At 35.6% G+C, this 14,876-nt stretch overlaps 3 protein-coding genes across 4 annotated transcripts; 2 read left to right on the plus strand and 1 right to left on the minus strand.

Moving 5' to 3' along the window:
• Window positions 1-790: 790 nt before the first annotated feature.
• LOC104811125 (UPF0061 protein azo1574) lies at window positions 791-5,205 on the plus strand. Its single transcript, XM_010537725.1, has 8 exons — window positions 791-1,199; window positions 1,900-2,009; window positions 2,400-2,456; window positions 2,546-2,845; window positions 3,195-3,442; window positions 3,698-4,004; window positions 4,092-4,365; window positions 4,737-5,205. The coding sequence occupies exons 1-8, from the start codon at window positions 810-812 to the stop codon at window positions 4,989-4,991; spliced, it is 1,941 nt and encodes a 646-aa protein (XP_010536027.1). The 5' UTR covers window positions 791-809; the 3' UTR covers window positions 4,992-5,205.
• Window positions 5,206-6,467: 1,262 nt separating this feature from the next.
• Window positions 6,468-10,221, minus strand: LOC104811126 (cell differentiation protein RCD1 homolog). Of its 2 annotated transcripts, none has more exons than XM_010537726.2 (10): window positions 10,009-10,221; window positions 9,883-9,968; window positions 8,759-8,830; window positions 8,488-8,577; window positions 8,300-8,342; window positions 7,892-7,998; window positions 7,484-7,582; window positions 7,209-7,399; window positions 7,058-7,127; window positions 6,468-6,850 (listed from the first exon to the last, which is right to left on the minus strand). In XM_010537726.2, the coding sequence occupies exons 1-10, from the start codon at window positions 10,121-10,123 to the stop codon at window positions 6,743-6,745; spliced, it is 981 nt and encodes a 326-aa protein (XP_010536028.1). In that variant the 5' UTR covers window positions 10,124-10,221; the 3' UTR covers window positions 6,468-6,742. The 2 variants fall into 2 exon arrangements, with proteins under 2 accessions (XP_010536028.1, XP_010536031.1); XM_010537729.2 differs by having other exon boundaries at window positions 6,600-6,850; window positions 7,484-7,579.
• A 2,331-nt stretch (window positions 10,222-12,552) lies between these two features.
• Window positions 12,553-13,852, plus strand: LOC104811127 (CLAVATA3/ESR (CLE)-related protein 40). The gene is made up of 3 exons (XM_010537730.1): window positions 12,553-12,713; window positions 12,980-13,029; window positions 13,643-13,852. Exons 1-3 carry the CDS (start codon window positions 12,620-12,622, stop codon window positions 13,766-13,768), a joined length of 270 nt encoding a protein of 89 aa, XP_010536032.1. The 5' UTR covers window positions 12,553-12,619; the 3' UTR covers window positions 13,769-13,852.
• Window positions 13,853-14,876: the final 1,024 nt, after the last annotated feature.

A 14,876-nucleotide genomic window follows, 5' to 3' on the forward strand; every position in this document is an offset into this window, starting at 1 on the left:
GTCAGTGCCACGTCGGATTGGTCAACTCGTTTTTTTGACCAAATAACGTTATGGACGATTGTGAAACCGTTTAACAAGTTGAGGATTTAACGTATTTAATTTTGCAAGTTTGAGAATTAATAGGCACCTCTACGAATTTTGGAATTAATATTACTCCAAATTACAAGTTCAGAAATTTTTAGGATTTTTTTCCATTTAAAAACTTTAAATTGTTACAATTGTAGAAAATTATAATTTAAATTTATCATAAAATACTAAACTATATTATTTATATAAAAAATTAAACTATTATATTTATATAAAAAAATTTATATTATAAACTCGTAAAAAAGTCATTTATTTATTTTTTAAAAACATATTTTTAACAATAGTAATTATTTAAACAAGTAATAATTTTTCGATGATTTGTTTTGTTAAAAAATATTGATTTTTTATAATAAGTGTAAAAGCGTAAAGTTTTTTTTATATGTTTATGATAATTTTTTTTATATTTTATGAATAATTATGTAATGTAAAAATATGAAAAATAATATAAAATTTAAATTCGCTAAATACTAGGTATTGGCTTGAAAATTTGTGATTAAAAATTCAAATATGATATTAATTCTCATTCTTTGACATTTTTTGAAATATTGTGTGTTCATGATGACCCCATGGTCCATGGAGAACAAATGTGGTTGCAAACAACCGTAATCTCTTAAACCGACCTACTCAAAGTTAACCAAAATCGATAAGTAAACCGGTATTAACCGGGCATTAAATTTACAACGTCCCATAGAAAAATGTGACCTAAGGAAAAATTTGGAGAAATGTTGCACTTGTCTTCGTCGTCTCTCTATCTCCGACCGCTTCACCTCCTCTCCATTTCTTCCATCCGTACTGCGAAATTCCCGTTTTGTCCCTCTCTCCGACGTGAATTTCGATTTAGCCCTTCCTTTCGGTCTTCTTCCTCCTCCGTCGGGTGCTCGGGAGGTTCTCCTCCGATGGAGGCTGTGTCGTCGGTTTCATCGTCTTCGTCTCCGGCCGATTCCCTGGCGAGAGATCTGCAGAATCAGAGCTTGGGATCCGTCGATGATGATAGAAGTAAGGGTGGCGATGTCGCGAGGCAGGTCAAACTGAAGCTCGAGGATCTGAACTGGGACCACTCGTTCGTCAGGGAATTGCCTGGTGATCCGAGAAGTGACGTCATCTCTCGTGATGTGAGAATTTTGGCCTTTGTTTTTTGGATTATGATAGTGTATCATGTTTGCTTGCCGAGAAAATTGGATGAAACTGGATTGAGATTCATTAATTGTCGGTGAATACGTGTATACATATATATCTCCAAGGATATGTAAGTTCATGGGCTTGTTTTTGTGCATAGTATACGTATACATATGTGAATAACTTTGTCAGGTTGCTTGTTGACATCCACTTATGTATATACCCTTTTATGTAGATATATTCAGGACTTTCTTTCCATATTTAGTCAGATTCCTCTGAAATGACTGCCAAAACTAGTATATATTAACGATTTGAATTTGTTGTAATGGAATACTGTGGAGAGTTTGGTTTACTAATTGTTTATGGCATGAATTGCTTGTTGAATGGATCATATGGGTTTTGAAGGTTTTTACTTTCCGGAATTCATTGTGTTGCAGTTCATCTGTTGCTAACTAAGACGAGTAATTGTCAATAGTGGTAAAGCTCAGGAGAGCAATTTCTTATTTTGTTCTCCGAATACAGTATATACCTTTTGGTTTTGACAGGTTGTGGTTGTACAAAAATTTGGCTTTGGCTTTTCCAATCTTTTTTTTTATTTTTTATTATATGCTATGTCTGAATCGGTATGTAGGTATTGTTTGGAGAATATGGAGCTTGACTATGTGGAACTTGATATTTTTCTGTGGTGGTCTGCAGGTGTTGCATGCTTGCTACACAAAAGTTTCCCCATCAGTTGCAGTAGATAATCCTCAGCTTGTAGCATGGTCTGGATCTGTTGCGGAGTTGTTTGATTTGGACCCTAAAGAGTGAGCATGCTCTACCTGTTGTGCGCTATGATCTATGGTCATGATTATTTTAGTGTCTTCTCAAGCAAGGGAACACGCTAAAGACGAATTTCATTTATCGTTGATGCCATTCATTCATTTGGACAATTTCAGATCAGAATCATCAAGAATATTTTCTCCCTTTTACTTTTCCCTCTTATCTTAAAAATTAGTCTCCTTGCATATAGAAGGCTGGTAGTGGTTGTGTTTTCAGCAGTTAGTTTAGCCTTTTAGGACATCTGAGTTACAGTGTCATTGACATGTATGTGGTGTTTTCGCACTTTGAGTGGACTGGGTTTTCCCCATCTCGTTCCTCTTTCTTCTTATGTCAGATGTTCACGTCTTGATGATATTTGGTTTCCTGATTTTCAGATTCGAAAGACCAGATGTTCCTCATATGTTTTCTGGTGCCAAACTATTGCCTGGAGCGTAAGTGTCCTTGTCCAAATATGATTCAAGTTCAAATTTACTCTTTGCAAAGATTTTTGTCCGGCTTTTAGTGATATTCTTTTCTACAGGGTGCCTTATGCGCAATGCTATGGAGGACACCAATTTGGCATGTGGGCTGGACAACTTGGTGATGGTCGAGCCATAACTCTTGGAGAAGTTTTGAACTCCAAGGGTGAAAGGTGGGAGCTGCAGCTTAAAGGTGCTGGCAGGACACCATATAGCCGGTTTGCTGATGGCCTTGCAGTGCTCCGTAGTAGCATCAGGGAATTCCTTTGCAGTGAAGCAATGCATTGTCTGGGAATCCCTACCACACGTGCCCTTTGTCTTGCGACAACAGGACAAGAGGTCACTCGAGACATGTTTTATGAGTATGTCCAGAATCTCCCTGTTTTATTACAGTCGTGACTTACAACATACTGTTACCTTTGTTTTGCTTTTGCAAACACGTGTTTATGGAATGTATAGTCTAATTTGTTTGTTGTTATATTCCTTCTATGTTATAAAAATCCACGTGTTCTCCCAGCTTTCGCAGAGAAACTGATTAATTCTGTTCATTCTACTTTTTTTCTCACTGTTCGCTTGTACAATATGTGGGAAATTGTGGGTTAGTAGTCCCATTCGTTATCGAATTGCATTACATTTAAAAATATTGCAATCAATGTGTAATGTTTCAGTTCGGAGTGGATGACTAATCCTACTGTTTGTATCATTTTGCAGTGGCAATCCAAAAGAGGAACCAGGGGCAATTGTTTGCAGAGTTTCTCAGTCTTTTCTTCGTTTTGGCTCCTACCAAATACATGCTTCTAGAGGGAAAGAGGATATTGAAATTGTTCGGAAGTTGGCAGACTATGCCATTAGACATCATTTTCCGCATATTGAAAACATGAATAGAAGTGAGAGCTTATCCTTCCAGACAGGTGATAAAGATGATTCTGTCGTGGACTTGACATCGAACAAGTATGCAGGTAATTTCATATTGAAGAACTTCCATAAATCAAGTTCCATCGAACATATCTAGATGCGAGATAATATATTGTTTCTTTTTGTCATCCAATATTTTGGAGCGCCTGAAACTTACCGTATTCAGAGACCAATATTTTATTCTCGAATCAGACTTTGGCATTTATATCATTTCATTATTCACATATGCTATTCAGTTTTGCAGAAAAACATAATCCTTGGGATGGCTCTACTAACTCTTTCAGTTTTAAATTTGTCAGCATGGATTGTCGAGGTTGCTGAACGTACCGCTTCCTTAGTTGCAAGATGGCAAGGCATTGGTTTCACTCACGGTGTGCTCAACACTGACAATATGAGCGTTTTGGGTCTGACCATAGATTATGGCCCATTTGGATTCCTAGATGCTTTTGATCCGAGTTACACCCCGAATACAACCGACCTCCCTGGTCGGAGATACTGTTTTGCAAATCAGCCGGACATTGGCTTGTGGAATATTGCACAGTTTGCTAAAACTCTAGCGGTAGCTCAACTGATAAATGAGAAGGAGGCAAATTACGCAATGGAGAGGTAAGTTTGTTTTATATGGGTATACTCAAATTCCATTTCTTGTGAAGGAAATGGAAATTTGACATCATAGTCGCGGGCATGCTATAGGTACGGGGACAAATTCATGGATGAATATCAAGCCATAATGACAAAGAAGCTTGGTCTTGCCAAGTATAACAAGGAACTCATCGGTAGTCTTCTTAACAATATGGCGGTTGATAAGGTTGATTATACAAATTTCTTCCGGCTTCTTTCGAATTTAAAAGCCAACCCGAACACTCCCGGGGATGAGCTGTTGAAACCCTTGAAAGCTGCGCTCTTGGATATTGGAAAGGAGCGGAAAGAGGCATGGAGCAAATGGGTGCAAAGCTACATACAGGAGGTAATGTCTCTTGTATCTTTTGCTTTCTCGCTTTCAAGAAATTCGGTCTTTGGTTCAGTTTCTCTAAAGCATTTTCTCGTGTCATTGCCTGGAACATAACTTTCCGTTGTGGTTTAACCTTCCATGAATTTCTTGGTAAATGCAGCCCAGATGAAGCAATACCTAATTTCGTGATTTTGTAGAAATAATTTCCCAAGTTTAATCAAAGACTTGTAGTCTTGGTTTGACAGAAATTATTACTGGCTTTAGCCTGGTCTAGTTCCTCTAACTACTATCTTGGTAATGTTGGTCCGAAAGATTTTCGTGATCAAGATCTTAAACGAAAAACCAGATCCCTAACCAAAACCAATATTACTCGATTGAAATTGCAGCTTGCTGGTAGTGAGATCTCAGATGAAGAAAGAAAAGCAAGAATGGATTCAGTTAATCCAAGGTATATCCTCAGGAACTATTTGTGCCAAAGCGCCATAGACGCGGCCGAACAAGGAGACTTCTCTGAGGTACAGAACTTGCTCAAACTAATGCAACGACCATACGATGAGCAGCCCGGGATGGAGAAATATGCACGTTTGCCCCCCGCGTGGGCGTACAGACCGGGTGTGTGCATGCTCTCTTGCTCCTCCTAAATCTCGAATTCTCGATTTGCCGCATAGAAAGAAAAAAGAGAAGAAAGAAAGAAAGAAAACAATGCTCAAGTTAATGGTATATTAGTTGGTTGTATGTAAAGAGACATATATATAAGTTTGTGTTTTTTTTTTCTACATAAAAAAACGTGTTTCTTTCATATAAGATGATTCCTTTTTTTTTTAATCCATGGGAACCCTCTGAAAATTTATTGAATATTAAAAACTGATGTGGTTGATTGGATCTTCGCATTTCTTTCCTTTTGAAACCTTTTTTTCTTGGTAACCGGGTTTTGTGGGACGAGGTTCAGACTAATTCTGGGGACGGAAGTTAGTCATGTGATTTGAATTATGCGTTTTCTTCCCAAATTGAGATTCGAATTTGGAGCGGAACAGATGTTTTGCATCCCGTTTCACCGGTTGAACTATCCAAATTAGGTTTTTTTTGAAACTTTTGCTTGACTATTCCATCATCCATGACAATAAGTCTTTGAATTTCTTTTTTTCAAGAGTAAATTATTTTACCTATAAAAGATTTTGATGTTTTGTTTGGACGGTTTTGGTTACTGGAGCTTTGTTGATTAGGAATCAAGAATCTACAATGGCTTTTTGTCCTGATGGTTTTTAGAACCGTACACGTACACGTAGCAACTAGGACTATATATTCCGGTTTGAATTGAATAATGCATCGATTTTAAAATCGGGTTTAATTTTATTTAAATAGAATTAACTTGATCTAAACTAAATATAAAAATAATAATAAAAACACTAATTTTGATAAAATAATTATTTTTTAAAGTAATTAATATAAATAAATCTAAATTTGATATAAAAAAAAATTAATAATCATTATCTTAAAATAAAGTGTTAGAGAAGAAGACCTAATGAAAGGTGAACAGCACGGACTGTTCAATTGAAGTACCTTAAAAAAAACAGAAGAAAATCTTGTGGGTAAGAAACGTCCGACGGCTTCTTGTCCCGGGTCCGGAGAGGTGTATTGGGCCCAACGAGTGACATGAGATCACTGTACAATGGGATGGCCCAAGTGACCGCTGTTGTGTTGATAACCAAAACAGTGCCGAGCATGATCTTGTACAACCTCCTTCCAAAGTATGTCGGAAATCGGATTTTGAAATCCTCTATAATCGGGAAAATTTTCAACGCATATTTGAATATCGGGTAAGCAAGCGTTGTATATATAGCAATCATTCCGCTCATCCATTCGAGATTATACTTTTGAAATTTTGTTTGTATAGAATGTACCATTTTTTTTTTTGGAGAGATTGTTAAAACTATACTTTATTTTTTTCCTCACTTATGCAAACTATAATTTTAGTGGTAAATTTACAAAATGTGCATGAAGAATGTGGTAATTGTCTCACGCAAAAGGTGTTACCAAGCACGTTGAAATGTGGAAACAAGAACATTGCTGGCTTATGCATAATGTCCCATCCGGTACTTTGTTATGCAATAGGACGGTTGAAGATTCAAATTTCAATCATATATTATGATCTTGAAACCATATACTAAATTGATGAAGTTATTGATTCTTGGTCTACAGTTTTGAGCTCAGGGACATTGCTGAGACAAATAAATCTGCTAATCTGGTTTCTTATAAACCTCTTCCTGTGGTTTCTAAACTGTCACATGAAATCACAGGGGGGTATTTCCCGAGTAACTACTATATATTTCTTTTTCTGCTTTACCTCCGTATCAGATTTTGATTTCTCGGACCATAAGATGTCGGGTTTGGATTAATTCACCAGCATGTGCTCGAATGCTCCAGCTTGCATCCGGGATTGTCTACCGACACTGATGCTGTGGAGAAGCTGCTGAAGCCATGAGGTTGCTACTTGGTCGTCCTGTCAAAAGTAAATGCATAGTTACACAATAAGACCATAGGGATCAAAAGGCGAAATTTCTGATCTATGAAAGATGGGTCCTGTATCAGGGTATCAGGGTTCAGTGTGGAGATCGAAATCATAAAATGGCAGCCGTCGTGTTCTCGGGTTAATTCTGGTAGTTTATTATTAGGATTGATAAGGGAGATAATGGGATATGGTACTTACAAAGAGGCAGGAGCTAAAGGAAGCATCCCTGAGAAGATCTGGGAGGCAACTTCCAAGTGCTTCACATGCCCTGAATGGCATCAATGGCTATAGGCATTAGGATAAGAACACAATTCTTGTAAAACAAGTGACAAGAGAACGGAGATTTGACCTTGGATTGTCAGTCAACCGAAGATAACAGCGGATTATGTGTTTCAATAGCCTCGGGGAGGGTTGCTCGGCGAGTGAGGCAACCATACTTGCCAAAACCCGACCAAGAGCGAAGAATCTCTCCGCTGTGGTGCACATATAATCAAGTCCAACATCGTCTAACAGTATCTTTTGGACAATAAACGTAGCAACCTGACATTAAACGAAACAGTTGTTCGGACAATCAAAAAGGTATTATGCAATTTCTAATATCATTGTATAACACTTCATACTTACAGTCCTTGAAAGCTCGCTGCCCATTTCCATTGTCCGAAGGCAAAGAGGAATAATTTCAGTTGAAAGAAGGAACCTGATAACTTCGGTATCATCAACCTGCTAAACCAGTAAATGTTATTACTAATAATCTTGAGAAATTCAGCAATTCCACGATGTCTTGATCTAGGTAAAACCACTAGAATTACAAGGAACGCTCGGACAAAAAGGAATACTACAACAGTGTTTCTAATGAGGAATGCTACTGATCTCTGTTTCCTAAATGAAGAAGATTCACTTCGAAACATGGATGGAATATAACAAACTAAAAAACGAGTTTGTGGCAATTAAATGTATTTATCCTGCCTTGTGACATAAACAAGTATATTTAAAAATGTAATCGCTGAACAGAAACATAAAAACACTACCGACCTTGACAAGTGCACCGATGACCCCCAAGCTAGTAAGTCGTAAGTACTCAAAGGGTCTCGACTTGCTCGTTGTGTTCAAGAAAGGATACAGATACAGAGGTATGTGAGCTGTAGTTCAAAAGGTCACTAAATTAAGCTTGAGAGCATATGCAGGAAAGGAAGCAATGATATGCTCAAGTCCAAAAGGAGAGAAAGCAAATCGATCTTGGAATAATTTTAGCACGTTAAGTCATCACTTATCTAAATCTGGACTACTATATCGCCGACAAAGCAGAGATAAAACTTCTGGAAGAATTTAACAACAAAAAATCAGAAAGAATAAAGCTCGTGAAGATTCAGCAACTTTCTACACACGCGGGACAAAGAAAAACCTAATCATCTTGTAATAATTGGCTGGCAGAGGATCTACCCTTAAGGAACAACATTCTTGTTTCCACATGAGAAGCAACACACTGCAATAAAAAAGAGGGATGAAACCCGAAAGAAGCATTAGCATCTTCTAAAAGTTATTAATGCATAAGCAAATAAAAGGTGCCTAACAGATAAAGCTCACACGAACCAAAAAATCATGAAACATACTAACAAGCTTTCACTCACCTGAAGAAGTGCAAGTGCATTACAGACCCTGTTCGATTGAGCAGGATTTAAAGTTGGAGGTGAGAGAACAGGGTAGACTGCTACAATCTCCTGAAAAGAAGAAAGAGAACAAAGTACTAAATCTGAATGACTACAGTGTACATTAAATCCTCAAGATTAAACGACAAGAATAAATCAATACAATAGAGAAGTCTTTTAAGTACTGATTCCCTTCTTATGAAGAAGGCAGAAAGGAGTGCCAAAGTTAAGCAAACAAGCACAAAGAGAATACCTGTAAAAGGGCAGCAATGGTACCAAAAGAATTCCACAAAAGTGGAGCCAAATCTTGGAAGATTTCCCTCTTCTGAGAAATGAATATGAAAAACACTGTAAGCAAAAGTACAAGAAACCGACTCTTGCATACTAGATTTGTCAAGAAAACCAGATATGCCAAACGATTCTCTCACAAATATCATATCAAGTCTGATATCACTGATTGTTGAGCTGAACAGACATCAAAATAAAGAATAAGAAATATCATCATTAGTGTTTTAAATTGTCTAGTAGTACTCCAAGAGAAGTGGGAAATCCTCAACTTATCATCCATGAAACCAAATAATAATGACGGCACCAGGGTGTTCTGAAAGAACAATATCGCATATCCCAAATGCAACAATATCCCTAGTTTTCTCACAAGTACAATTGGAAGTAGCAAATGCATATTTAAAGCATAAACATACTTAAAATTGCCTAGGTTGCATCATTCACAACCATGCAGAGGCCACCAACTCTGAATCTCAAAAAACCGTCAACAGCGTGAAAAAAGAAAACGTTTTGTTCGATGCCTGAACCTCCCACAGTTTAGCAAACCCATGTAACAATTTGTTCCAGAATCAAGAACTTGATACTGAAAAATGAGTACTCAGTAACCTTGATGATGACTTTTTTATTGGTAAGACGATCCACTACAAGACATCATATTAGAAATCCTGTAAATGCAATCTCTGCATATCAATAAGATACAAGTTGCTTCGTATAACTGTGACTTACTTGTACAAGTTGAACAAAAGGGATACAATGCAGAATTTTCAAAAAAAATTCCACATCCATTCTTCCAATAGAACCTTACACAGCCATTACTCTCCGCCAAATTCACTAAACACCCTACAACGCTAAAAGTTTCCATGAAAAAACAAAACACATCAAACGAACCTAATCTCGACCTTTCCTCTCATATCTTCCAATCAAGTCCTAAACTTCAAAAGTTTTACTCAAAAATATTCGGGAAATGCCTAAGGCATTCAGTATTTCCTCGAAGAAATCTCAAGAAATCAAATTCGAAACAACCAAAATCCCAACACAAGCGAACAAATTCAATATAAACATCAAACATCCACGAAATTTCGCCGAATTCACCTTCGACAATTCGAGGAGAGCATTCTCCCTGAGTTCAGGACTACTGAGATCGAGCACCAATTGCTCCGCCGACGCCATCTTCCGATTCTCATCCTCTCTCTCCCTCTCTCTCTCTCTTGTTCCGATCTTTAGATAATGAAGCACCGGCGAGCCCAGCACCACCGGCCGACGAACCAGCTCCGCTAACAGCGCCGCCGCCAAAAGCAAGCTTCAAAGAGAACGGTGGAGGAAGATTAGCCATAGCCTTCACCTTCCGATCTTCTGAGATTCCTCAGAAAATTTCGCTTTTTTCCCGCTGATTTCGTCGGAGAGTCTCTGTCGCGATGATGACGATGTGTGTTTTGTTTGCAGTATCACTGTGTGCGATGAAGGTTTGGTATTTATATGTCTTGAACGTCGCTGTTGATAGTATCCATCACGTGCTTCGCACGCGCCATACATTTCCGTTACGGCGCGTTGAAAAGGGTAAATATCGGGACAAAAACGGTAAAACGCTTGGCTTCCTTATCCTTCTATTCAAATTCATAATTAATCAAAATACATAAATTCTAATTTCAGTAATAAACAACTAAAATCTTGTAATGAATTATTGTGGAAAGATTATCTTCTATATCTATTATTTATTGTATTTTTTTATCACTTTTTAACTTTATTTTTTTATTTATCGATTTAGGTTTTTGGAATTTTTTAAAAACCTTGTTTTTAAAAATTTTGTAAACTAATTTTCTAAAATTTTAGAAAGAGTGAAAAATTAATTATTTGATTTTTAGATTTTATAATTTAAAAACCCTAAACTTTCATAGACCAAAATTTAATTTTAATTCTTATTTATAACACATATTTGGTCATTTTAAAAGATGCCCATAGATTCCTAGATGAGTTAAGTCTTTATGGAGATATAAAACGGTAGTGAATATGATGCCGGTACAATAGGGTATAATTTTATACACCATCACATATACGTTGGGGTGTAAAATGGGCGGGTCGGACCGGGTTCAATTCGAATATACAATTTTTCAGATCAGACCGGTCTGTCCATTTATTTTTCGGGTCTAAAATCGATGGCCCGGAGCCCGGTCCTATAGGGTTTCGGGCGGATTCGGGCCGGACTTCGGACTTTTTATTAAATAAAATATTTTTTTGCGATAATAATAATAATAATAATAATAATAATATTATTATTATGAAACATTCAACAAAAATATTTTTAAAACCGATAACAACAAAGTCATTTAGTTCACAAATAAAAATAAAATTGAAAAAATTATCCAATTGTTCAATTCTTCAACACCACATTCTGCAATCACAAACTTTTAAAAGTGATAAAAAAAATAACAAACATAATATAAAAAGAAATTCTATGATGTAATTAATTTAAAACCTATAGAAAAAAAAATCAATATGTTTATATACAAACAAAGGTTTAAAAATGTATATATTTGAAAACTTCTACCCTTTCAAAAATATAAACTTATATATATATGATGTAATATGGTTAAGAAATTCAAAACTTCCATCACTTTAAAAAGTTTAATTAGAACCAAGATATAAAAGTTTATCACTTAGTTCAAATATATATATATATATATATATATATATATATATATATTTAGACACATATATTTATAAGTATAGAAAGGTAAAATTTTGGTTTAGAAAAGAGGGTTAGAAAAAACAAAAAAAAACGGGCCTCAAGCCCAGTCCGAAATCTGACTGGTCCGGCTCGACCGGCCCGCAGCCCATTTGGCCCGAGGTCCGAAAGCCCGAAGTTCAATGAGCCTACATTTTCTAAACCTATGTCCTTACAATTTTCGGGCGGGCTCGGACCGAAATTCGGGTTCTGGGCTTAATTGACATCCCTGATATACGTATCAATAAGTTAACTCATGAATATTGTGCGACTAATCATTTTCCGTGCAATATTTATATCAATCATGACAAATTTTATTTTATACTGGTTTGAATTCTTATTTAATATGAACTATTTCATTAATGTTTTTTTAATAGCATTTTTCTTTTTTTTCTTTATATAATTATATGCACATATACATCAACATAATCTTCTCAACAAAAAAAGAATAAAATGGCAGTTTACCTTTTATTTTATTTGTTAATAAAATACCTTTGAAAGTTTTACTTAATCTTAACCTAAATCGATGTGTTACGTTTGAAATGACTTCCTTGCCCTTGAAACCATCTGTTTCTATCGGAAGCTTTCCCATAGATTTTCAGACGAGCCCTTGAAAGCATCTGTTTCTATTGGAGGCTTCACACAACAATCAATATGTAGTCTTGGCATTCCATCAAAAGCAAAAAAGCAGATTAGTATAAGACTACAAGGAGATGAAAAAAAATGTAGCTTAGAAAGACCAAAAAGCCCCCGCGATTAGGACAAAATAGAGCTCTCATAATTACAAAATTTTGGTTAAAAAAACGAAATTCACAGTAGTGAAAGAAAGCAATTTACCATGTGGCATCAACAGGTGGCACCACGACACTGTACGAGGATGATATTTCGTCTGTGCGTATGCCAGCCTGGTTACTACCTCCGTACAATACGTCAGGCCCTAAACGACGGATTTACCCATCCACCACACTACCCCAAATCCGTAATAACCAGACACATGCAAGGGTGTAAACGTAAATCATATCTTGGTAAAAATACGCATTTGACGTCGTCACTAGACACACATACACTGTCTCTCATCCTCTCTCTCCCTCTCTCTCTCTCTTGAAAATGGCGACGACGAGAGATATCGTTAGGGTTTTGTTCATCGTCATGTTCTTCTCCATGGCTCTTCATTGGCCTCTCGCTCGATCTTCAAGAACCCGTAAATCTCTGAGAATCTGTGTTTTTCTTCTTCCTTTTTTTTTTTTTTTTGTAAAATGGGATCCGTGTTTTCCCCCATATTCGTTCTTCGATGTTATACTGAAACAAACATTTGAAGAAGAAGCAGAAAAAGATTTTTTTTTTCTTTTTATCTGAAAAAGAAAAGGCCTTTTCTTTTATATCTGAAACAGAAAAAGCTCAAATCTTTATCTCTCTTTCTTCGTCTTCTTGCTTCGTTCCTGATGTCGTCCTTTCTGGGCTTTGTAGGGTTTTTGATAGGAGAAATAGAGGAGAGCACCGAAACGATAACGAAAAAGGTATGTCTGATGACATTTTAGATCTAAAATAAGATCATTATTCGTTTGGTGTTGATGTTACCATTGGCCTGCAAAAATATAAGCTTTTCACAACAAATATGAACACACACACACACACATATATATATATGTGCGTATACACGCATATGAGCGTGTATCTATATACGTACACATTGGTTCGGTTATAATGCCTGTTCATTGTTGGTATTCTCTGTTCTATGAATTAGAAACCCTTTCCGGACTCTCCATCTTTCTGACGAACGGATAAAAATGGATGCTTTATCTATTCTGTTAACAAAAGAAAAGACTTTGCTAATGCAACTATGCATTGGATGCATATGTAACATTTTCTTCAGCATCGTGTGTGTGTGTGTGTGTTATAGACAAAAAAGAATTACACGTGTATATATTTGTATATATGTTTATTATTTAATTTACTGTGAATATTTATTTTATTTTCTTCATCTAGAACAAAACGTATGTAAATTTTTCCTCCTTTTTTGAGGGAATTCCTCTCATTATTACAGTAGAAAAACCCTTCAAGTAATGTGTATATATATGCATAAATTTTGATTAAGAGCTGATTTGCTGGTTTTTAAATTGGTTAACGAAGGAGATGTTGACGGTGACGAGAAAGAAAATAAGCTATGGAGGATCAGCAATCGAAGTTCAAGGAAGACAAGTTCCGACCGGACCGGACCCTCTTCACCATAACAACACTCCTTATGCTACTCCTTGAATTTCCCTTCCCCCTTTTTTTTTAACTTTTATTTTGTTTGAATTTTTAACATGGGTCTATAACATTTTCACATTCGAATATTGTTGTACGGTTTTTCTTATTGGATGTTATAATTATGATTACGGAGAAAGTAACGTTTCTGGAGCCACCGAGTTAGATCAAAAGAGTACATTAAGCCGAGGCCGAAACAAAAACCGCTAAATAAAATTAGGGTAATATATTTAATTAAAGGAGATTTGGTGAAAATTGATTATAAAAGTGGATTAAGATCAGATTGAAATTAAGACCATTTAAAAAAAGGTGAAACATTTAATTTGCACAACGACTAAGTGTATCAAACTAATAAAGATTCAATGCACTTAATTTGTCATCATTACTAATAATATCGAAATTAGTTTTTTTATGAATGGATTTAGTGATTTTTAATTTTAATTTTGCGTTTGGATTAAGGTATCAGATATATTGAACTTTTTCCTTGTTAAATGTCAATAAATGGAGATTGAAAAATGCGAATAAGTGATGCTGGCTATTTATTAGGTACCAAGTGAATGAAATTTTATTTTTGAAATCATTTTTTGTATAAAACAATTTGCATTATTTTTAAATAAATTAAAATTGAATTCATATTTCTTTCTTTTTGCTTCCTAATTTGAATAATAATATATAAAAGTTATCTGTACCGAGGCGACAAGTGTCATTGAAAAAGTATACATATATATATTTATTATTGAACAGTATTATTTTGTATTCTTAAACTTTCTTCATTTAAAATGACAAATATTTTTTAAAAATATATCATCCACAACTGATCTGTTGGATTGCAGGCTGTGCGATAGGCGGGGGGGAAGCCTCTGAGTGAGTCCGAGGGTTCGGATTTTATTTTTGAATTCATTTTTGGTACAAAAAAAAATCACATTGATTAGGTATAAAAAAAAACAGTAGTTAAATTGAAGTCATGTTTCATTCTTTATATTCGATAATTTGAATAATTATATGTAAAAGTTATGAATGTATGGAAACGACATGTTCTTTGAAAAAAAAGATTGTTATTTTAATTATGATTAGTTTCTTCGTTTAAAATTATAAAATAATTTACAAAAATATATCA

Source organism: Tarenaya hassleriana, unplaced genomic scaffold, assembly GCF_000463585.1.
Source record: "Tarenaya hassleriana unplaced genomic scaffold, ASM46358v1 Cleome19, whole genome shotgun sequence".
In the NCBI taxonomy this organism is placed as follows: Eukaryota; Viridiplantae; Streptophyta; class Magnoliopsida; order Brassicales; family Cleomaceae; genus Tarenaya; species Tarenaya hassleriana.